Source organism: Dermacentor silvarum, chromosome 1, assembly GCF_013339745.2.
Source record: "Dermacentor silvarum isolate Dsil-2018 chromosome 1, BIME_Dsil_1.4, whole genome shotgun sequence".
Taxonomy (NCBI): domain Eukaryota; kingdom Metazoa; phylum Arthropoda; class Arachnida; order Ixodida; family Ixodidae; genus Dermacentor; species Dermacentor silvarum.
In genome coordinates this window covers 365,757,734-365,780,980 of record NC_051154.1, presented here as the reverse complement: position 1 = coordinate 365,780,980, position 23,247 = coordinate 365,757,734, and the positions used below count along the sequence as shown (strand labels likewise).

General features: G+C 43.8%; 2 protein-coding genes across 2 annotated transcripts; one reads left to right on the top strand and one right to left on the bottom strand.

Annotated features, from left to right (window-relative positions):
- Nucleotides 1–4,769: 4,769 nt before the first annotated feature.
- Nucleotides 4,770–10,728, top strand: LOC125942398 (uncharacterized). Its single transcript, XM_049660555.1, has 5 exons — nt 4,770–4,921; nt 4,989–5,078; nt 5,337–5,384; nt 9,015–9,095; nt 9,823–10,728. Exons 1-5 carry the CDS (start codon nt 4,795–4,797, stop codon nt 10,497–10,499), a joined length of 1,023 nt encoding a protein of 340 aa, XP_049516512.1. The 5' UTR covers nt 4,770–4,794; the 3' UTR covers nt 10,500–10,728.
- Nucleotides 10,729–11,847: 1,119 nt separating this feature from the next.
- Nucleotides 11,848–13,856, bottom strand: LOC119454065 (putative nuclease HARBI1). Its single transcript, XM_037716078.2, has 2 exons — nt 13,687–13,856; nt 11,848–13,401 (listed from the first exon to the last, which is right to left on the bottom strand). The coding sequence occupies exons 1-2, from the start codon at nt 13,783–13,785 to the stop codon at nt 12,517–12,519; spliced, it is 984 nt and encodes a 327-aa protein (XP_037572006.2). The 5' UTR covers nt 13,786–13,856; the 3' UTR covers nt 11,848–12,516.
- Nucleotides 13,857–23,247: the final 9,391 nt, after the last annotated feature.

Sequence of the window (23,247 nt, the reverse complement as noted above, 5' to 3'; positions counted from 1 at the left end):
AGATGGGCTCGCGAACTTTGAACTTGCATTGTTACGAGCTGCCGGAAGTGTGTGCTGCCGACGCGCGTCAAAACAAAGCTTACGACACTTCTGTAGCAGGTTTAGTGAAACAGACGCGCTCCTGTGTTTTTCCGTGGCACGTTGAAGAAGACGACGAAGACCCGCGCCGTGACTGCTTGAGTGTATCTATTGCTGGCCGACACTCACACTCACAGACCCAAAACACAACTTTCAAGCTTACACACCAAACCCCAAAGTCAGCTTTTCTCGCGAACAAAAGGTGCTGCGGGAAAGACACCGGCGGAAAAATCTTATCTCACTTTTCAGAGACCGAGAGCAGCAGCGAAGCTTCAGGAGCGCGGTTGTCATGGCAACGTTGACATTTGGGGTACCCGTCCCAGTGCTCCTTTGCGAAAAACAGCACGTGACTTCCGCCACACCTTCTCCAATACTAAAGTGAACTAGATAGGGGTAGTGGGTCGAGGGAGAGCGGGTAGGGGCAGCGCCGGCGAGGCGAAACACACGGAAATATTCGCGTGCCGTGTGGTGGCGCCACTACGCCTTTCACCTGAAGCCGCATCCCCACCGCACGCTTTCGGGCAGGCCCCGACGTGTGATTGTAGTTGCACGTGCGCGGTTTTGTTGGTGGCGTGTGCGCGTTGAGTTGGCTGAAATGCCACTGACTCCGTGTGCGAGCTTCATTTTGAAGGAAAGTATGTACTGAGAGATTACGTACACGTGATCGAAGGCAATGAGGTACGTACACCACGCTGAAAGCCCTCTCTCTCGACAGAAGCCGTGCCCACGATTCTGCCTAATCTCCCCATGTACCTTTCGAAAAATCCATCACGCGAATAGCCCACAAGGAAAAGGGCTGCCTTACAACTCCATGCCGACCAGACAAAAAGGCGCTGCCTGTAAGAGGACGACCTGCAGACCAGTGAAACTGTGGACATAGTTGACGGCGCTGAAAATCGCGCCTTTGTGCTGAGTGAAAGTCCCAAACCCACTGAGCATTGGGCACTGCTCACGTTTCCGAACTATGATGGTGTTGGGTTTGTTTTGGCTTCGTTGGTCAGTGAGAAAACGACTGTCGGCGTTGAGAAGAGTGTGCTGATGAACTACGGCGAGAGCGGCCAGTGCAGTAATTTGCCGCTCGACGTTCTTATGTGAGAGTGTGCCACGGACGATGGACGAGGCAAAGCAGGTGCTGGAGGTAGCACATTCATTGCAAGGGAGCATACAGGTTGGAACTCCACGGCGACAGGGCTGAGAGTCACTATTGCCAGTACATTGTCTCTCGATCCTGAAGTACTTGGCAGAGAATGTATATAGGCTTCAAGTACTTGATGACTGCTCGTCTCAGCACCGACTCCGTAGAGCACATGTTTGGCATTATCCGCCAGTTCAGCGGCTGTAATGCCCACCCCTCGCCAGATCAGTTTCTTATCACAGTGAACTGTTTGTCATTTTACAACATGGCAATGAGTGTGGACGGTGAAAATGGCACCCCTGATATCATAAATACACTTCTCAGCGTGGTCGACAAAACTCCCAACATTTCTTCAAACAGTGTTGATGATCTGCTCGCCCAAGTGAGGTTAGAAGAAGCTGAAGAGTCTCTAGCCATAGTAGAAGCTCCACGTGCTAGCCACTCATAATTAGTAATGGCGAGGAGTCAATAGCGGCTAATATATTACGTAGCAGGCTACGTAGCAAGAAAGTGCGTCCTAAAACTTGACTGTTGTTTATGTGAGCACATCCTCCTCGTCAGGCGAACAGAAGCCACACCTGTTACCCTCAGAGTACACTGAGCAGTGTGACTGGGGAGGACTTTTGTATCCGTGGCAAGATTTGTACTCATTTATTGAAGCTCTTGAGAACATATTCACAGAATGCTTAAGCATTTTAGAGCTGCACACGAACAGCATCTGCGATGTTGTGGCTCTTGTAAAGAGTAATTTCCTCTGCTCCAGTGGTGTTGGATGCGACGCTCACAAGGAATAAGTAAGCATGAGAATTGCTTCTTTCTATATCCTCACGCGACGTCAAAGGTATTAACAGCTCGAAAAGCGCAAAGCCACAGAGAGCTAAGCACCTTAAGCTGAGCAGGACGACCTAGGGGCCTGGTTTTGTTTTACTTGACGCCGCCTTTGTGATCTGAGCGTTTGTCCTGAATAAAATGGTTTCGTAGCTTCCTCCAGAGCTTTCTCTCTCTTTTTTTTCTCTTCTTTTTTTTTGCAATCACGGCCCCGGCGGTTCCCTTTCGATGTACTGGTACACCCGTGCATTCCGAGTAGCCACGCGTAGTTCCGCGAACTTTATCATATGCGGATTTGTACCTAAAATCCCATGGCTGCGAGCTTTTCAGACAAAAATATTTATTTACACAAAGGTGGTTGCTTGGGCTAGTTGGTATCCATGGTAAAAAACGATATCCAGCGCGAAGGCAGGAACTCAGAGAGACCAAACGCACTGCGCTGTGTGTGTGTCGTCTCTCAGCCCTTGTCCTTCGCGCTGTACATCGTTTTTTACTGTTTATTCACTATAGACAACACTATAGAAATATATTTATTCTCCTTTTGCTGACATTGTGAGCAATGTAAACATTCAGGAGTCAAGCATGAGCTACAGATCTATCGTACTCTTCCGATGAGTGCGTGGCGAATAAGCGCGCACTGCGGAGCGGTTCAGGTGAAAGGCGCAGTAGCGCCGCCTGCCATTTTCCGTGCAAACGACCTCGGCTCCCGGATCGCCCTCGTCCCACTACCCCTATCTAGATCACTATACCAATACGCTCGTGCTGGCCAGGGTACAGTGGCTAGAATGGGGAAGTGTGCCGAGCGGCACGCAGCGCCTATGGGGCGCATTGAAGCCGCCGGTAGGGAACCGCGAGGGGGCGCGTGCTGTCGTTGACACGTCGCCCGATGCGAGTCGCGCCGGCTATGCTGCTTCAGTGACGCCGCCCGCCCTGACCTGTAGAAAGTTACGTTTGTTTCTTTTTGTGCTGCAGCAAGTCTATATGTGTACTAATGGTGCGAAAACATTGTTTCGTGTCTGGTTGCTACTATCGTACTGCTGTCCAATTTTTGCTCACCGTGAACTGTCTTAGTTTCTAGGATTTGGTCAAAGCTCTCAGCAGTGGCAACTGTGAAGGGGACGATCTGACACTTCTCCTTAGCATTGAGGATGCAGACCATGAACTGGACGCACTGATGGATAGTGGGAAGGTTGAGGAAGCTTGTCACATGATAAAGAAGTCCACAATGCTTTATTTACGCAGTATACAGGGCAGAAGCACACGGACGGTGAAAGCAACAGACGGAACACAGCGCTGAGTGTTTATTGGACGAGAGCAGATATATATGTCGACACACAAAAGGAATGTACAAGGAAGACACACAAACAAATCAACCTAGCAAGTTCAACTGACACAGGCGCCTAACGCGATAAACACTCAGTTCTTAGCGCTGTGTCCCGTCTGTTTCTTTCGCCGTCCGTGTGCTTCTGCGCTACTGTGTAAATAATGTCATACCAACTAGCCATACCAGTCTGTCGTTTTGAATCCGCAATGCTACCCGACCATGATTACCCTGAAAAGATGAGCGACTCGCGGCTAGTCTTCTGCATGACAGGGTAAATATATACCCTGTAGTCTGTGCGCAAGTAATGTTTTGATGAGCTCCTTGTTGCCACCGGCAAAGCCATCGAACAGGTGGCGATATTCACCAAGTTCTGCTTCAATTCACCCTTCGGAGAAGCTCTTCTCATTTGTATAGGCGCCCTTGAAACCATGCACTGTTTTCGATGTGGTTCAGTTACAACGAGCTGCACATTGACAGCTTGGAAGAGCTTGTCTACTGTCTGCACAAAAACGACGGCATATTGGGCTGTGCACCGCATGGCCCCAGCTTTACCAACCAAGTTACAAAATTATTTTGGTCATCCGTTTTCTCTTCTACACGAAGGCACTCAACAAAGAGAGAGTCTTCCCGTGAAAAGAAGCACCTGAAGCTCAGTCGCGTCACTTAGCACAGAATAATATAAGGCTGACAACGTTCTGGTTGAACTGTTTGTGAACAATTTAAAACATTTTTTTTTCTCGTGAGAAAAAAAGCACCAGCTCAGGTGCGTCGCGTAGCAAAAAATAATCGATGACGGAGAATGGTTTGTTTTAAACGGATTGTGAGCCACTCTTCAAAAATTAGATGTTTGCGTAAACAGTGCGTCAAAAAATAAAATGTTTGCTTCCGAGTTACCACTGGGAATCATCTTGCTTAGCGTTCGTTAAGGTGTCAGCCGGGGTAAATTGTCTAAAACAAGCTACATTCTACCATCGACGCACGCTCAACCGGATTGTTACCTTGGCGCGTTTCAATTACGAAAGAGCTAGCATAGCCACTCTATCACCATTTGCCGCCATGCACGAGCGATAATATATATTACTAAGCTTTCTTTTTTTGTTATTGCATATTCGGCTGCGCGCGCGGACGATCGCATTCCACGCAGCGCCCTTGCACTGCGGCTGCTAACCGCCGTCGCGGCCGACGTATAAACGTGCGTCAGCGCCACCAGGCGGTTTCCTCCCAAAGGGGCACGCGCGAGCCGGCGCATTCAACACACTTCCCCATTCTAGCCACTGTAGCCAGGGCCTCTCCTGGGGTTTCCTTCCTCCATGCGGAGCGCGCTCTACGCGCTCCACCCTGGAGACGGTGCGCGAGAGCGCGCGCCTGCTACGACTTCCGGAAAAATGACGTATTTCCTACTTTTTCCACTGATGCAACTCCGTTCTCCATGCCCACTCGTTCCTCCCGCCGCCGCGCAGCCGGGCGCCTGAAGCTGCTCTCGGGCGAGATCGGGAACTTAGCGTGTTGGCGCGAACCAAAAATGACGGCCAGATCATTACTTGCCAGACGCACAGGTACGTAACCGAATAGTCGCCGTTTGGCACCTTCTCGTCGCTACATTCATGTGTACGACTTCTTCAGGTCCTCATGTTATCATGGAAGAGGTTGGGGCCGTTGAAGTGACGTCGGTGGAAGCGTCTTTGCCTTTGGATGGCGTAGTGCACATATTCGGTGAGTACTAATAAAAGAGGAACATCTTCAAGGACCAGACGGTGCATTGGGACGGTTGTTGACTAATGGTGCAAGCTACGTAAAGGATAACTCACTAGGATAAACCCGAAGACAGTAAAGTGCTTTGTGTTATCCTTCACCCGGTCTGCGCAGTTAGTAAACCGCTGCACGTAATCGCATCGTCTTTGTCTGCTTTTTACATTCTGATGTGCTCTAAAGATGTTTTGCTTTGCTTTTCTCTTTTTTTTTTGTTTCCAGATACTAACGGCCCTTCAATGTCACTTGCGGAGCCAGGAAACGAAGGCTGTGAGTATGCCTCCCAAGTGAAAATTTGCAACTGGTATTTAACTGGCATGCAACTGGTTCCAGTTTAATTGGTTTAAGGAACACATTCCCACTTGGTAACTGGGACCAGTTGGGAACAGATTCCCAGTTGGTGAGTGGGACCAGTTAGTGAGTGGGACCAGTTAGTAACTGGGACCAGTTGGCAACTGGGACCATTGGCAACTGGGACCAGTTCCTAACTGGTCCCAATTGCCAGCTGGTCCCAGTCCCAAAACCAGGCCCTGTATGTGCCAGAATGTCCATGCACTCCAGCTAGCTCAAATAATCTTGAACTTGCGGATATACTATCCCATTAACTGATCCCAGTTGGTCCCCACTGCAACTGGCCCGTACAGAATCCTATCAAAAGTGTATTCCGCTGATGGATTTCACACAACTAAGGCAGTTCAGCTGTTATTGCTTAATTCCCTAACAAAAATGCTAATACAAAAACTAACAGCCTATTAGGTTATTCACACTAATACAGTGTATTAGGTCTATCAATGCATTAGTAGAATAGGCCCATTGGTCTAGTAGGTCTATTAGTGTATTAGTCTAATAGGTATATTGGCGTGAAAGAAAATGTTGCAATGTACCAGATACATAACGAAAACAGGTAAAATTGCTAAAAGCATTTATTAGCCCCAGCATGTATTTTTACAAATTCCTCTTTCGAGATCTTCGTCAGGTCAGCAATCTTGATTTGTCAGAATCTTGCTTTTCGTTGACTTCGACCAAAGGACGTCCCTTTTGAGGAAGTGGTTAAAAAAACCTGCGCACGAAAATACACACATATACAAGCAGTTAAAAACAGGGGTGCTAGTCCTACCACTAAACGTTTAAGCTGGCAATATTTGCTTCCACATTAGAATAATGTGGCTTCGCAATTACCAAAATAATTTTAGGACAGTGTGATATGCTAGCTCAAAATGTTTATCATAATAAAAAATGACGCCACGTGACACGACAATTCTAAAGCACACAAAATCAACATAAGATGTGTGTTCCATCGAAACAGTAGGCAGATATAAGGAACTCTAGACAGAAATGCTGCACAGCTCGTTGTCGGAAACAGGCATGTCATTGCTGCAACGCACACAGCAATCGGCCCGACGACACTGTACAGAAGTACTTACGTCCACCGTCAGGAAAAAAAAAAAGAAAACACTTCATACTGTACTATAGAAGCATAAATAAGAAGTATAATTACCTCGAAATGGTAAATCGGCGCCGGGGAAAACACATCGATGCACGCTGATAGATCCACAAAGCCGTGAAGGACAGGGGTAAAACAGTTGACTTGCGTTGTTTTGAAGTCAAAACAGCAGCCCTAAATAAATATATCCAAATATACTACTGCACGAATCAGACTGCGCAGGCTCTAACACCACGGGTTCCTTAAAAACACATCGTTCATTCACTAACACGCACGCACGCACGCCTCGCGTGACGCCTCGCCTAGACATGGCAGCCGCCATTACACACGTGCTGTGCGCAACTACGGCTGGGTACGGTCGCAGTTTTATATCTTTCCCACCCGCCGTGTTCCCTTCTCTGCGATACTGCTCTTTGATGTCAATAAATATTACGGCCTTTTATATGCGGTATCAAGTTAGCAATTTAGATTTAAAGTTTACCATTTAGTTTATGCGCGCTTCAACAGAAAATACGACACTGACAAAACTTCAGCGGCAAAGAAATATGGTTGCTGCTATTGCACCGTCGTTCGTAAGCTGACCGGGCACCGCGATCAGACGGCTGGTTGTTCGTTGTTGTTGTTGTTGTTTTTTTTTTTCTCGTGGGAAAGTATTCGCTGTGCTGTAAACACTAGCTGTTTCCTCAACGACTCATCGCGACGAGGCTCACTGAAGCAAAATTGCCAAGACCATGTAGATGCACGTCGCTTTTGTGTATGTCGCTGAGGTGACGTTGAAACTAATGCAAACGTGCGATCGCAATGTGCTGCACAATTGTACAGCAGCATTTTTAATTATTCAGTGATTAATTAGAAACACCTTTCCATGCAAGCAAGCGGTCCGCTGGTCTAATTTTTTGTCAATTAACTTTCACTAGCAAACAAGAGCTGCGGAATCCAGCAGTACATTCATGTTGTATCGGACCAGCAACAATCTACATAAGGCCAATTAATATAGGACCTATTAGTCTATTACAGAAACTAGCAGACACGCAACACTGCTTGTATAAGACTACGAAGTCTAATACACATGGCCCATTGGTCTTATAGGTAAATCAGTACGACTAATAGAAATTTCTATTGGTCTAATACAAAACTGTATTAGAATAATTAATACAAACTTCTATTATAAATTTGTTGGCTACGATTGCTCAAACAGCCAAACTTAATTGCTCAGTATAAGTAGGACTAGCTGCTGCTGTCTTAGCAAGCACTGCATGTTACTTGCTTTCAGTTAAACTTCTGGTTACAATATCATTTGGATCTAAACTGGAACCAGTTGCTACCAGTACAACTGGCCAATGTTTAAGTTGGTTCCGCTTGCTACTGATACAACTGGTCAAAGTGCCAGTTGGAATCCAACTGGAACCAGTTGATTCCAGTACAACTGGTCAAAGTTCCAGTTGGATCCCAACTGGGTCCAGTCACTCCCAGTATAACTGGAAAATTGTTCCAGTTGGATCCCAACTGGAACCAGTTGCTACCCAGTTGCTTTCCAACTGGGACCAGTCGGTGTGTAACTGGGACCAGTTGGTTTCCAGCTGGAACCAGTTCATCCCAGCTGATCCCAGTTGGATTCCAGTTAGAAATTTTCACCTGGGCTTGCTGGTAGTTCTTGGGGTCACAATATCCCAGCTTTCGCACTGTCATTTCACCTTTCACTGTAAGCACGTAATTTTCCACGGAGGCATCGTGTCCACCTAATATGCATAATTTGTTGTACGTGTACATTGTGACTATAATGTATCCGCGTGAGGCTGTGTGTGCTGCCAAACCTGGCCACTGACACGCACCTTTTTTTCTGCTAGCGTAAAGTTGATCATCACGCTGCATCGGGCTGATTTCTGACGACGCATTAAATTCAGTAGCCGCCTTGTCAAGCACTCGCTTTTTCTGCCTTTCGGCGGATTGTATGCTTTTATTATTATTTATTTATTTATTCATAAATTACCCTGCAGCGCCCATAATTTGGGCGTTAGAGCAGGGGGGGTTACAACATGGAATAGAATACATTTTCACTTGCACTTGCTTTTCATTCAGCCTGTTCCAATGGTTAACTGGTCGGACAAAATGAGTTGGCATACGTGTTCGTCAAAGTGGCAGAGTACTCCAGGATTTTGCACTCATGATCAGTATGCTTTGAGTTTTAACGAGGTTTCCTGAGGTAGATTTTGATGTTAAATCCAGCATTGTTATAGTAAATCAAATATAAACATTTTAATCTAAGTTTATTGCCGTATCATTTTACAGACTTTGTGTGCAGATATTTCACCCAGCCTTGCTAAACTGAATACATATCTTTTTTTTCTGTTATTTGTAATTGTTATTTCTGTTATTGTAGCTTTAAGTAGTGCCACCTCGTAAAATGGTAATGTAGCAGTAATGCAGCATATGTCCCATTTTTTTTTATTTCCCAGGTGACCGCATGAATGAGTATGACCTCTGGGTGGCCGATGAGAGTACCGACTGGGACCTGGCGGGAGACCACAATTACAACAGTAATTCCACACATAATTTTTAAACAGTGTACCTCATCATTATCATGATCATCATTTATTGTACCCTTAAGGGCCTTTTACAAGGCATTACAAAAGGGGACGGGGAGTAAGAAATACCAAAGGACATGTCATAAAACGAATGTAATATTTGGCAGAACAGCAGACCAAATTCATGTGAAACAAAATAATATAGTTGCTGTTAATGGTATCATGGGTAGTAATAACATTTATAGAAGATATTAAGGAATCAGATACTGATAAGAATAAAAATAATGTTGAATAATAAACGTATCTACAATATTACAGGCAATGAGATGCAAAGCGCGTACAATGACGAACAAATTACATTCTTTAAACCCGACACTGTATACATGCTAGTAAAAAAAAAGAAAAAAGTGAGAAGCACACAAGCTTTTATTGAAAGACTAGTTAGTATGAGGATCAAAGAAAAGCTGATGATAATGACACTCTAAATTTAGCTGCGTCATGCTCGAGAATGACAGCTGTGGGTAGACTGTTCCACTCTTGAATAGCTGATGGGAGGAAAGATTTGTTAAGTGCAAGTGTAGAGTTGTGAAGATGTTGGACGCTTGTTGGACCATTGTCACTGCTGATGAAAAATATAGGAAGTTTTGCCCACATTGAAGTTTGTGTGCAGGCATGTTATGGACTGTTTTCTCTTCAGTTCTCGTCACAGATACTGACATTAACACTTTCATTTCTGCAGGTGGCCCTAAGAAAGGCTCCAGCTTTCACCGTGCTGAAGCCGGTACACCAAGGGATGCCACAAACTGGTCCCACGCTGAGGTTCTTCTTTTGATTGCATGCTACCAGCGTCACATGCTAGATTTTCATGACAGGAAGAAAAAGAGAAAAGATATTTGGATTCAAATAAGCACAGAAATGAGGGCGCGTGGCCATTTGAGAACAGCCTCTGATTGCGAGACGAAATTTAAAGGGCTAAAAAGAACCTATGATAAACATCGGCAACACAAGCGGAAGAGCGGAAGGGATAGGAAGGAGTGGCCCTTCTACAGGGAGATGGACAACTTGTTGTCTTCAAGTGCAGAGTACCAAGCACCAATTTCATCAAGTATGCCTACGCAGCCGTCCACATCAGCCACGTCACCTGTTAGTGTACAGCTCTTGGGAGCGGCTCGGGAAACTCATGGAGCCACTGGTGAGAACACTGATAGTTTTTCTGATGAGCGTTCCTCCCAACACAATGCAGCACAAGTTGCTGCCAAGGCAAAACGCCGTAAAACACCAGCAACTCTGTTGCAAGACATCCTGAGCAACATGGAGGCATGGCAGGATGAAGAACGCCAACGTTACAAGCAGCAACTGAAAATGCAAAGAATGAAGCTGAAAATGCTGAAGCGCATTGCGGAGAGCACCAGTTAAGATGTTTGTTAGTTAAGGCAGTTATTTTGTGGAATTAATTAAGAACAGGAACACGTTTCTTTTTTTTTGCGGCTTGTGTGACTGCCTAGGTGTCTGACTGTGGAATGCATACTCAGAATGTACATTCGACAATTTTGTTTTGCTATGGTTAATGAAAAGCTGTTTAGAAAGTCTGAAGAGCGTATGCTGTAAACCTTATAAATTATTTCAAAATTCTAGATTTTGAAAACAAGAAATGTGGTCCATAAAGAAATGTGGTCCAGAAATGTGGTCCAAACGAAATGTGGTCCAGGCAGGCAAATGACTGCCTGAATGTAAACTTGTAACAAGCTTATTTCAGTAAACTGCAGATGGATAAGTAGGCATTACCTGCACTTCAAGTGTGTTGTCACGTGTGCCTGATCGGTATTCGGATGGGATTACGCTGGTGCCAAAAATCTCAATTTGTTTAAATGGACAACAGGTTTTGTTCTGCTGATCTGGTTGCCTTTTCTTTTTGTGCCTTGTTATGGTCTCTACATTGCCTTTTCATGCTAGAGAATAAGTTTTTGCATACTTGGCAGCTTGCCGTTCGTTTAATTTTGAAAAGGTTTTTTTTTAGGCTTTGTGTCAAAAAAGACTTGTGCTGAAGTTTCTACCTGTGACACTACCCCCTCTACCTTTCTGTTGCAGTAGACTTTTCTTGGTGGTTGCTGTCTTTGACATTTATAGCGCTTTCACACCTGTATTGGCCAGCCTGCTTTTTTTTTTTGCAGTCTCAAAACAATCAGTTTGCTGCGTGCTCTGGTTCAAATAGTTCTTTGCTGAAATTGCTTGCTTGTGGCATTGCATTTCTTCGTGTTGATGTTGTATATATATATATATATAGGTATCGACATACATAGTTGCAGTGTAGTTGCAACATTTTAGGAGTTTTTTTTTAGAGTATGTTTTGCTCGTTGGTTCAACAGAAAGCCTTCTGGGAACAAAAGTGGTTTCTATGTAGTGCCTTATGCTGATACTGTATATCTTGTAAGGATTTGAAGACTTTTATACAGGCTTATCACCTGTTCCCATGTATGTTGCTGCACATCTCGATGGAAATACACGAGAGAGCAATGCTATTTGAAGTACAAACACTAGTCACACACACGAAGCAGTGTCATTTGTGTTCATATTTTGCTTTACGATAGAGGTGCAAGTACTCAGTTTCATAAGTGTTTTATTTATACCAACAATTCATATATCTTGTAAGGATTTGAAGACTTTTATACAGGCTAATCACCTGTTCCCATGTATGTTGCTGCACATCTCGATGGAAATACACGAGAGAGCAATGCTATTTGAAGTACAAACACTAGTCACACACACGAAGCAGTGTCATTTGTGTTCATATTTTGCTTTACGATAGAGGTGCAAGTACTCAGTTTCATAAGTGTTTTATTTATACCAACAATTCATATATCTTGTAAGGATTTGAAGACTTTTATACAGGCTAATCACCTGTTCCCATGTATGTTGCTGCACATCTCGATGGAAATACACGAGAGAGCAGTGCTATTTGAAGTACAAACACTAGTCACACACACGAAGCAGTGTCATTTGTGTTCATATTTTGCTTTACGATAGAGGTGCAAGTACTCAGTTTCATAAGTGTTTTATTTATACCAACAATTCATATATCTTGTAAGGATTTGAAGACTTTTATACAGGCTAATCACCTGTTCCCATGTATGTTGCTGCACATCTCGATGGAAATACACGAGAGAGCAATGCTATTTGAAGTACAAACACTAGTCACACACACGAAGCAGTGTCATTTGTGTTCATATTTTGCTTTACGCTAGAGGTGCAAGTAGTCAGTTTCATAAGTGTTTTATTTATACCTACAATTCACATTGACATAAAAATGTGCAAGGGCAGTACATGAAATGTTTTTTGTTATGACTATTATTTTGTACCAAAATGCAATAAACAGTGGTTAATACAAACATGTGTAAATGGTGAAGCTGCCAGTATCTGTTTTCATGCCTGTTTTCTACAAAGCCAACATTACTGCTCGGCGCTTAAGTGCGCCCCTGCTCTCTGAAACTCCTGTTGAGTTCCCATCAAAAGATGGATCGTCATCATCACCTTCCTCCTCCATGCTCTCACAATCAAAGGAATCCTTCGACATAAGTATGATGTTGTGCAAAACACATGATGCCAGCACATATTTACTGATGAGTGCAGTGCCTTTCATGTCAAGATATTTCAGTCGCCTGAATTTGCCTTTTAGCTGTGCGAATGCACGCTCAATCACTGATCTTGCTGCGCCTAGTCTTTCATTGAATTTTATTTCTTGTGAACTTAGATGGCCATTATTCCTGTACGGCCTCATGAGTCCGACAGACAGTGCATAGGCCGAGTCGCCAAGAATATGGAAGTTTGCTGGTAAGGTCTCTACCAGCTTGTCCAGGCCTGATGCACTGAAAACCTTGGCATCGTGCATTCTTCCTGGAGAGCCTGCGTGCACATGGGTGAATGCCATATTGCTATCACAGCACCCCTGCAGGATGATTGAGTGGAACTCTTTCCTGTTATAATAAGCATCCTGCTCGTTCTCTGGGGCTTTGATAGCGATATGGCAACCATCCACAGCACCGACAACTCCAGGAAACCGCCACTTTTGGTAGAATTCATTGGCTACATCCTGCAGTGACAAAGGCCACTGGATAAAGTCCGGTGCTGCACCTGCCCAGAGTTCAATGATGTTGTTAACAACGTAGTGCAGCAGGCCCTTGTTGACCCCAAAACGGTCGGCAACACCTCGGAATGACTCTTGGTTGCCAAGCAGCCACAGAGCCATTAGCACCTTTGTATGGAGAGGTATCCTTGGTGTCCTTTCAATGGTGAGTCGCTCCTGCGTGATCTGCAGCAGGACCTGGAAGCCAACAGCTAGCACAGTTTTGATAATGATTTCTAGCTTGTGCTTACTACACTTAGCATCAATAAGACCTGTGCAGTGAGCACTGATATTCCTAGTAGACTAGTTACGGCATATTAAATCTGATAAAAAACTTCGTCTTCGTGAAACACATGCAGTCCTGTGTACAGCGACCTTCTGCAAAAATAATCCACAGACTGTCGATGACTGCAAGGCAGAGGCGTCAGTTACGGGGGGCAGATTAAACCGCGTGCGTTGTGTCAAACTGATAGGACTACTTACCTCAAAAGTGCTTCTGTCCATCCTGAAGTGCTCCTTGAATTGTGTATCTGTGTATCTGGGCACAACGTTGATGACATAATCCTGGATGCCTCGGATCATACGGAATTCTGTCCTCTTGCGATCTGCAATAAATTTCGATGGAGGCGAAATGCAGAAACGCTCGTGTGCTTGCGTTGTAGCGCACATTAAAGAACCCCAGGTGGTCAAAATTAATCCGGAGCCCTCCACTACGGCGTGCCTCATAATCAGAACTCTTTTTTGGCACATAAAACCACAGAAAGCAGCAGATCTGCAATGAGTAATCAGTCGCCATACCGCGTAACAGAAATAAATCCTCTCATAGGGTACCTCTGAGAACAGCACGAACAGCTTGCATCGCATACGTAAGCCGCTGCTGCTGCCTCCGTCGCCGGGCATCAAGTTCTTCTACCTCTTCATCGTCTAACAAGAACTGCAGGAGTACGGTCAGCGGAGCCATTTTCGAAAAGCGCGCGAAGTGCGACAGCGGATGCGGAAGCAACATAACATTCGCCAGACGGCGCGTTCGTGCACCCGAAAGCAGTCGGCGAAAATCGCCGTTAAGTTAAGCTCCGAAGGCGTCACACTCGAGCGCACTCGAGCGTGCTCCTTTGGAGTTCGGAGCGCGCTAACTTAACGCGCCCATTGCCTAAAGCTAGGGTGGCAGAAGGGGAGCCAAAGAAAATTCAGTAACTTTTGCATATGTGGCTCTATCTTTTCAAACTACATAGCAATAAAGTAAAATCATGTAATTATATGCTGAAATAAAATGCGTTATTGGCTGTTTTATTTTTTTTTAGCATGCTATATCTTTATTTAGTCGCTTCACTTGTTGCGCCAACAGGCGGCGCTTTCGTTCTTATCGCTTCGGCTGCCATGCTAGTACACTGTAGCCATGCCGTTCGTCTCACGATCTACTAGACCTACTGTACCACTAGGTCGTGGTTCGTCTGCTCCTGCCGCTCTCTGCACCTCTGCACAAGTGCACGCCTTTGCTTTCTATTGTGCGCTGCAACATTTTGTTTCTGCATCGGCCGGTGGCTACAGCGATTTACGAAAAAACAGAAGAAAGGCCACAAGACGCCTCCACACGGCTCTGTGGTTGATGAGCACGGGAAGGGACAGCAGGGCCACTTTTTTCCGCTTCCAAGAGAATGAAAGGTAAGCACGCTTTTTATACAGTTGCTATATCTAATAGCCGCTAACCCTATGGAAACGGCTTTAAGACGAAAGGAAGAATATTCCGTACGCGGTATATTTCTCGGTGGTGTGTAAATTCATTGAAGTTATCTGTCAACAGCAGCTTCTGAGACGGAGTGAGTGCTAGCTGAACCGCTGACGGAAATTGCGTTTTGTTATATCTCGGCGACTGCTGTTCGCTTTATGGAATAAACAGATAACTTTGCTGAAGATCCTCGAATGCTTGCTGCGCGTACGAAGGGGTTAAGTTAGAGACTGCCTGTTCTTGGTTAGACATTGCAAATCACCTGGAGCTTCACAAGGTGCGGAGGCCAATTGAAGGTGCACTGCGCTAGTGCAGAAAGCACTGCAAGCGCCGTTTCCTTCGCTTTTCGACTACGGCGCCAGGTGCATTTGACGTTGCCCTGCGAAATGTGTCGGGGAAAAAAAAAAAACGCCTGCTTGTCGGTTCTTCTTAACGAATATTCATCGTCGATGTGCGATTTTCGCGGTTGTTAACTCGGAACTAAGCAGGTGAGCAGTTTTTGTTCAGAACGAACGAATTTACCTTCGGGTCAAGTCGCGCTGGCGCGCAATGCGTACGAAGGGGCTTACGTCGGCGCTGAGCGAGCCACGCGCTCCGGTGTTCCCGCAAGTCTCGCTGTGCAAAACAAATTGGTCTACAATAGGAAATGTTCATAGACAGTTTACCAGTGGCTTACAACTTTTGGAAGATAGTCTTCCAGTAATAGGCGTTCTGCAGGACAAGGAAGACAAGGAGTATGCAAATAGGATGAACAAACTAATCCGTCAGTGCCTTATTGACAAGTGAATATGAAATTTAGTGATGGATATAATTTAGCTGTAAGAAACTGATCAGTGTTTTCAGACAACTGTTGAGAAAGCAGCATTACCAAACCTGTTATTACAATATAGTAGCAGTTAAAATAAGAATTTGGATTGTGCTATATCTTTAGCATAAATCCTACAATAAAATATGATAAGAGTTGACGTACATGAATTGTGGAAAGAGTGCTGAAATTTGTTCCTGCAAATGCGTTGTGTGTAAGCATCAAACTTATATTACTTCAATTTTGTTTCCAGACTACAGCTCCAGCTCGGATAACTCCACCTCGTGTGTGTTAGGGTATGCGAAATGTGCTGCCGTCAGTCTTTCAACTGGCATCGCTTAATGATACTTTTTTGAATGAGTAATCACAGATAACTGCTGCGAGAAACAATTTGCGTTGGTAAGATTGCCTCATGCGAAGTCAAAAAACGTCACTTTTGCTATTCGGAAATTGTAAGAATCTCTATGTATATGCGCCTATAGAATGTGCAGTTTGTACTGTAGATGCGAGATACTCAAGTCTGCAATGTTCTTTTGTGTATTGTATCTCTTGCTGTACAAATGTTTCTAATAAAATTGCAAAATAAAGCACATTTCACTGCCTGTTATTCTCCTGCCGAAACGCAATAGCCACACGCTATGGCTGGCTCACGTATCATGACGGAATAGGGTAAAATTTTAGCAAACACAGATGTACTGCTGGCATTTATTCAACGTACGAGCCATGCACGCAAAAGGACATTGTCATTACAAAAAAAGAACAGGCTGAAAATGACAGCCGTTAGAATAATGCAGACTGTAGCAGCAAATGGAACTCGTGCTAGTTTCCTTTATCGTCTGCCGAGAAAATTGCACACTCGTCGCATGCATTCCAGATGAGCGGTATGGCCGCCTCTCCCTCGGGCATCAGCAAAAGCGTTGCGATAACAGCAGCCTTAATTTTTTTTCTGTTTTTTTTCTCAGAAGCATGGCCTACCAAGCACCAGAGGAGAAATTGGTGCTCGTGATGCAATTCCCGTTTACCTGGGGGCTATACCAGCTTACCTAGCCTTGCCTCAGCGGGAGAGCGCTGTTCGGCTCACTCGACCATTGTGTAGTAGACTCTACTAGTGGCGCAATGGGTACGTGGTCGTATATGATTTTTTTTTTCGTGTTATCTCATTCGAAGGGCGTTTCGTCGCTCACAGTGTTATTTTTTTCTTGAGAAGTGTCATGGCAAGGTTAGGAACACAATGTTTTAAATTTTAAAGCTATATTTTTCTTTATTAATCACTGGAGGTAGCTTGTTTTCGTTGCCATTTCTTAGAATGTGCGTTAGCCTCGCACTATGCTCTGTGGCCTGCTTGGCTCCTGGGTGTTCCCTAGTCATTGCCACTCTTGCTGAAATGCTTATCATGTTTCTTGTTTCATTTATATTTTTTGTGATTACTTTGTGTGCGTGTGGCATTCAGAGCTCGCGACTTTACCTGTTTCTCATTCATTCGACACGAATACACCGACTAGCCTTTTTCCTGGCTGGTGGTTCTGTGGGTTTGCATTTCTTTGTGCATCTAAGCTCGAGGTCTCGGGTTTATTCCCGAGCTTAGTGACCACATCTCGATGTGGCAAAACAAAGAAAGGCTCGTGCACTTGGGTATCATCATACCACTGCTGTTCATGTATTTTACCACAATACATTTCCAACGGCGAAAAACTAGAGACGTATGCAGGGACGGGCGCAAACTTCCGACTACATTTGAGAACAAGAAAGCGAGCCTGTAAGAATACGTGTCCTTGTTTTTCCCGCTGCCCGGCTATGTGTTCAAGAATGTGCCAACTAACCCAAACAAGGGATTTACTCGTGTACTTTGATTTAGGTACACGATAGACAGTTCCAGGTGGTCAAAATTAATCCTCAGTCCCCCACTACGGCGTGCCTCATAATCGAATCGTGGTGTTGGTAGGTAAAAAAGCTGGCATACCGCCGATCTTCAAACACGATCGACTTTTTCGTACGTGGTGTCCTACGGCAAAACTCGTGGTTGCATTCCTGAATTTGGCATAACCACTGTTGCACATACGAAACAGAAGAGACGAGAACTACTGGAATATGTCCCCTTTTTTGTTTCTTATTAGGAAATACTTTGACCGATGTGGCAGGCACTTTCCCATTGAACTAGTGCCATCAGGTAATTAGTAAAAAACTTAAATAGTGAATTATTGGTAATGATTCGATTGTGTATTTCAATTTCTTGTGCATGTAATGTCCGCCTCTTCGAGTAGACCAGCTCATTAACTAGAATTGGGCTATCTGCCACAGGCAACCTTAAATAAATTTTGAGTGTTCGCTGAAACACCCTGTATACAAGCAACTACAATTTGCTGTGAGAATAGGAAGGCTGGTATCATTTCACAAAAAAACACACTAACACGACATTACACTGAAGGAGAAATTAAATCATGTTTTGACACTCAACCAGTGCACATCTATTAATACGAATACACTGAGTAATGAGGAAAAAAAATAAGAGGAAAACGCATTAGTTGTAAGTAGTACTTCTTTATTGCTGTTTGAATATTATCTGACTGCAGTATTTCTAGCGTAACTTCATTCCATACATTTATTCCTATACATATCTTAGCCTTTGTTGGCCACAGTCATGTTTACAAAGGGGAACTTGAATCTTACCCAAGATGCAGATTGCATGTTTGCTTTGCTAATGTGAAGAGATTGGGTGAGAATTGAGACTGTTCTGTAATTCTATTCAACAGTAAAGTGGTGTCATAACTTGAGTTCTGAAATTGGCTTTATTTTATTTTATGTGAACAGGAGTCCTAATGGACTACATGAGAATGAAAAAGTTATTATCCTTAAAGTTCTCTTCTGCAGTGTGTTGGCAAGCTCAATGTATAAGATTGATAAATTCCTAGGATTCAACATGTTAAAGCCAGCAGAATGGAAGAAAATTGAAGCATAGCATTCTAAGTTTATCACAGGTAATTAATGGCATGCTTTTGCAAGATCAAAACAAAAGTACGATAGCGATTGCATAAAGCATGTATATGAAATTTACAGTTAAATTCACCATCTGTAGCTCTAGCTGAAAATCAACTCACAGTACAGTGAAAGCTACGAGGTGTCAGCAAGGAAACAGCACGTGCACCGCATAGTATGCAACAGAGTGTAGTTTTGTGCTTCAACATGGGTTGTATAGCACATACACAGGTTCAGTATTGTAAATTGCTATATAAATGTTTGCACAGTTTGTGGCATCCTAGGTACACATTTCTAGTGCGTGCATCTCTTGCACAAAAGTGACTGTGGCCAGCACTGGAATTAGCGTAAAAGATACAAAGGTGTGTTAAAGAGGAAATGGGGTAGCCACAATTCTAGTTGACATTAAGTGGGTGCACTGGAGTTTGGCAGGACACATAATGCACTAGGGAAGGTATCCGATGGTCCTTTAGAGTGACGGAAGTGTGACAACCAAAGGGAACAGCAGTCGCAGACGGTATGGAGCTAGGGGTGGTGTAAATGAAATGAGGAAATTAGCCAGCACGAGATCATTTTGAGCCAGTGCAAGACAGAGGAATTAAAGATCCCTGGGAGAATCTTTAGTTCTGCAGTAGACATAAAATAGGGCTCATGATGATGGTCTTTGTAGGAGCAGTAAACGGCACAGGCTGCTTCGTGCAGGAACTAGGGTCACTCGTAGAACATTTGCTAATGGGCCATCCTATATGCTCGTGGGTCCTGGTAAAAAAAACAACCTCTGGTAGTATTATTTATTTGCAGTAGACATAAAAGCAGTAGACATAAAATAGGGCTCATGATGATGGTCTTTGTAGGAGCAATAAACGGCACAGGCTGCTTCGTGCAGGAACTAGGGTCACTCGTAGAACATTTGCTAATGGGCCATCCTATATGCTCGTGGGTCCTGGTAAAAAAACGTCTGGTAGTATTATTTATTTACTGCACTTAAATTCATTGCATGAACTTAGACCGTTTATGAAGCAATATGTTTTTACTTGCTTCTACTTCAAACAGAAGTAAACGTCCGCCCAACTGGACACATGGACTCTGAAGTAGTAAATCAGAAAAAAATATTTATATTGCACACAATTGCCTTCTTTCCACCAGTCTCATACAAATATTTTCTCTTTTGTTACTTTCAACCAAATCAGTTTTTTGAAATCGGACATGATGGTTATGGGATGTCTTTATCTTCATCATCACCATCACCATGTCGAGTGAAATTGTAGGGAACTGCAATCAACCTCAGTGTTGAGATGCGCAACACAAAATGTGTAATGTGACATTGAGTCTTTTCCGGAGCAGCCGTGGTTGTGGCATCCTGCAGTATTGTTTGATGTCTTTTTTAACTTTTTGATTTAGACAATAGCACAATCCTTGTAGGGGCCCATGCAGGAGGGACATCGGTACAAAAACAAGGGTCAACTGAGGTGTGCTGAAATGTAGAAAAGAAAGAATGGCATAGGTGCATAGCATAAAAACAGCTATACAGTAAATGCAGCTCACGAAAGAGCTACAAAAACTAAAAAAAATTATGGCAAAGAAACAGCATCACTAAATAAAACAACTAAAAGTGCACTAGAAATAGAATTGTCATATGCAGCTTGCTCAGGAGTCGGCAGGTGCAGTACGTTCTGTGCTAGTAAGAAGTCATAAGGGTAGTGCATTTCACTCAGTTATTGTGTGCGGGAAACAAGGAATATTTAAACGTGTTTGTCCTAGCGAAGTATAAGTTTAATGACTCAGCGTGTCGGTGTCTTGTCAGTCGTTCTGTCAGGGGTGGATCTATTTCAAAGGATTAAGGGACAGCTAGTTATTCTTAAGAAGAAAGCTAAACTTTAGCCATTTAATTCTTTTTTTTCCGACTGCAGTGTTTCAACACCTTGTATAACCATTAAGTTAGTTGGGGAGTCTGTTGAACGATACTGAGAATATAAAACAAACAGATTTTTGTGAATTTTTTCATAGGCGTCAGTGTTTTGTTTCGTACACAGGTTCGAGCTAATTGCTGCATATTCATGGTTAGGTTTGTAATAGAGCACTAAGCTGAGAAAGAGAGGAAAATCATAGGGAGGTTAACCAGATGTGAGTTTCCAGTTTGCTGCCCCGCACAAGCCTGGGGGGAATAGTTGTAAAAAAAAAGAAAAGGTAGAGAGAGGAAGAGAGCAGTAAGCCAAAAGTTTAGTTTTCTGGGGGAGGGGGTCTTTAATTTGTGTCTGAGCAGACAAAGCATTCTGAACTGAAATGTGCTTATTCTAGCTAAGGTTGTGCGTTACGGTATTACCAAAGTACTTATATTCCTTGACTTCATGTAAGGGCTGAGATGCACGATCATATTAAACGTTAAAGGATGTTTTTTCTTATATGCCTGTAAACCATTTTCTTAGTTTTAAGCTTCATTCGCCACTGGCTGCACCAATGTCAATATTCTGAAGGTAATAATTTAAGAGAAGTTGATCTTCACAGCAGTTAACTTCATTGAGTAAAACACATTTAACAGCAAACAACTTGATTTGAATGGGGTGCCTAATTACATATTATCAGCCTATTTTTATGTCTACTGCAGGACACAGCCCTCTCCTTGCGATCTCCAGTTACCCCTGTCTTGCGCTAGCTGATTCCAATTTCTACCTGGAAATTTCCTAATTTCATCACCCCGCCCAATTTTCTGCCATGCTCGACTGCACTTCTCTTGGCACCCATTCTGTAACTCTTCGTTGTCTACCTTACGCATTACATGGCCTGGCCAGCTCCATTTTTTTCTCCTAATGTCAATTGGAATATTGGTTATTCCCGTTTGCTCTCTAATCCACACCGCTTTCTTCCTGTCTCCTAATATTACACCTAACATTTTTCGTTACATTGTCCGAATGTAACGAAATGTCCGAATGTTGCTGTCCTTAACTTGCTCTCGAGCTTTTTTGTTAACTTCCAGGTTTCTGCCCCATATGTTAGCACCGGTAGAATGCAATGATTGTACACTTCTCATCGATAGTGGTAAGCCCCCAGTCAGCATTTGACAATAACTGCCGTATGCACTCCCATCCAATTTTACTCTTCCGTACATTTTCTTCATATGATCAAAGTCCCCTGTGAGTAATTGACCTAGATAAATGTACTCCTTTACAGACTCAAGAGGATGACTGGCGATTCTGAATTCGTTCCCTTGCTAGGCTATTGAATATTATCTTTGGCTTCTGCATAGTAATCTTCAACCCCACTCTTATATTTTCCGGGTAAGGTCCTCAATTATTTGCTGTAATTCGTGCGCATTATTGCTGAACAGGACAGTGTCATCTGGAAACCGAAGGTTGCCGAGATATTCACTGTTGATCTTCACTCCTAAGCTTTCCCAGTCTAATAGCTTTAATTTTCTTGTGGAGAGCCAAGTAGCTGTGGAATTTTTGCAGATCTTTGCCAAGATATTGACTTATGCCTCCTGTACTCCTTGATTATGCAATGCCTCTATGACTACTGGTATCTCTACTGAATTGAATGCCTTTTCATAATCTATGAACGCCATATAGAATAGTGGTTGACTGTACTCCACAGGATTTCTCGAATACCTGATTGATGACATGTATGTGATCAATTGTAAAATATCCCTTCCTGAAGCCAGCTTATCTTTTTTGATTGAAGTGTTGCCCTGATTCTATTGGAAATTAACTTAGTAAACATTTTATACAATACTGAAAGCAAACGAATGGGCCTATAATTCTTCAATTCTTCAACGTCTTCCTTCTTATGAATTAGTATAATGTTGGCATTTTTCAAGTTCTCTGGTACACCTGAAGTCATGAGTCATTGTGTATGAAGGGCCGCAAGCTTTTCAAGCATGATGTCTCCTCCAACTTTGATTAAATTGACTCGTTTTCGATCTTCTCCAGCCGCTTTTCCTCTGGTCATGTCTTGCAAAGCCCTTCCAACTTCGTCGCTTGTTATACAAGGAGCCTCTGTATCCTGTTCACTACTTCAAATGAAGGTAGCTTGGCTGAATGAAGGTGTTGCAAATATTTGTGTTATAGCTCCGTGTTTTCTATGGTAGCCCCTGCAATTCCACTGCCATACGCGTAGAAGTTGGGGGTAGCACGTGTCGACTTATGGTTTTTGGCCATAATCATGCAATATTGGGGCCTCGTTGCTACACAGAGGCATTTCAGACGGCGCTAAAGCTTGGTAGAGGGTTGCGGGAAGTGGATTGCCGTAGGTCTGGTTAGTGGGGTGGTTTTTCTAGACCGTGACAGCAAACGAGAAGGACAGGTGTAAGGATGTGTGTGTTGTGTTTCACGTGTGGGGGATAAGGCTCGTTTGGGTGCAGGTGGAGCTATAGGGAGTTGTCCAAGCGCAGCCGCTATCTGTTGTGTAACGTCTGTTACTATCTGCTGAATAACTCGTGGACCCATAGAGTTACAGAATGGATACCAAGAGAAGGAAAGTGCAGTCGAGCATGGTAGAAAACTAGGTGGGGTGATGAAGTTAGGAAACTGGCAGGCACAAGTTG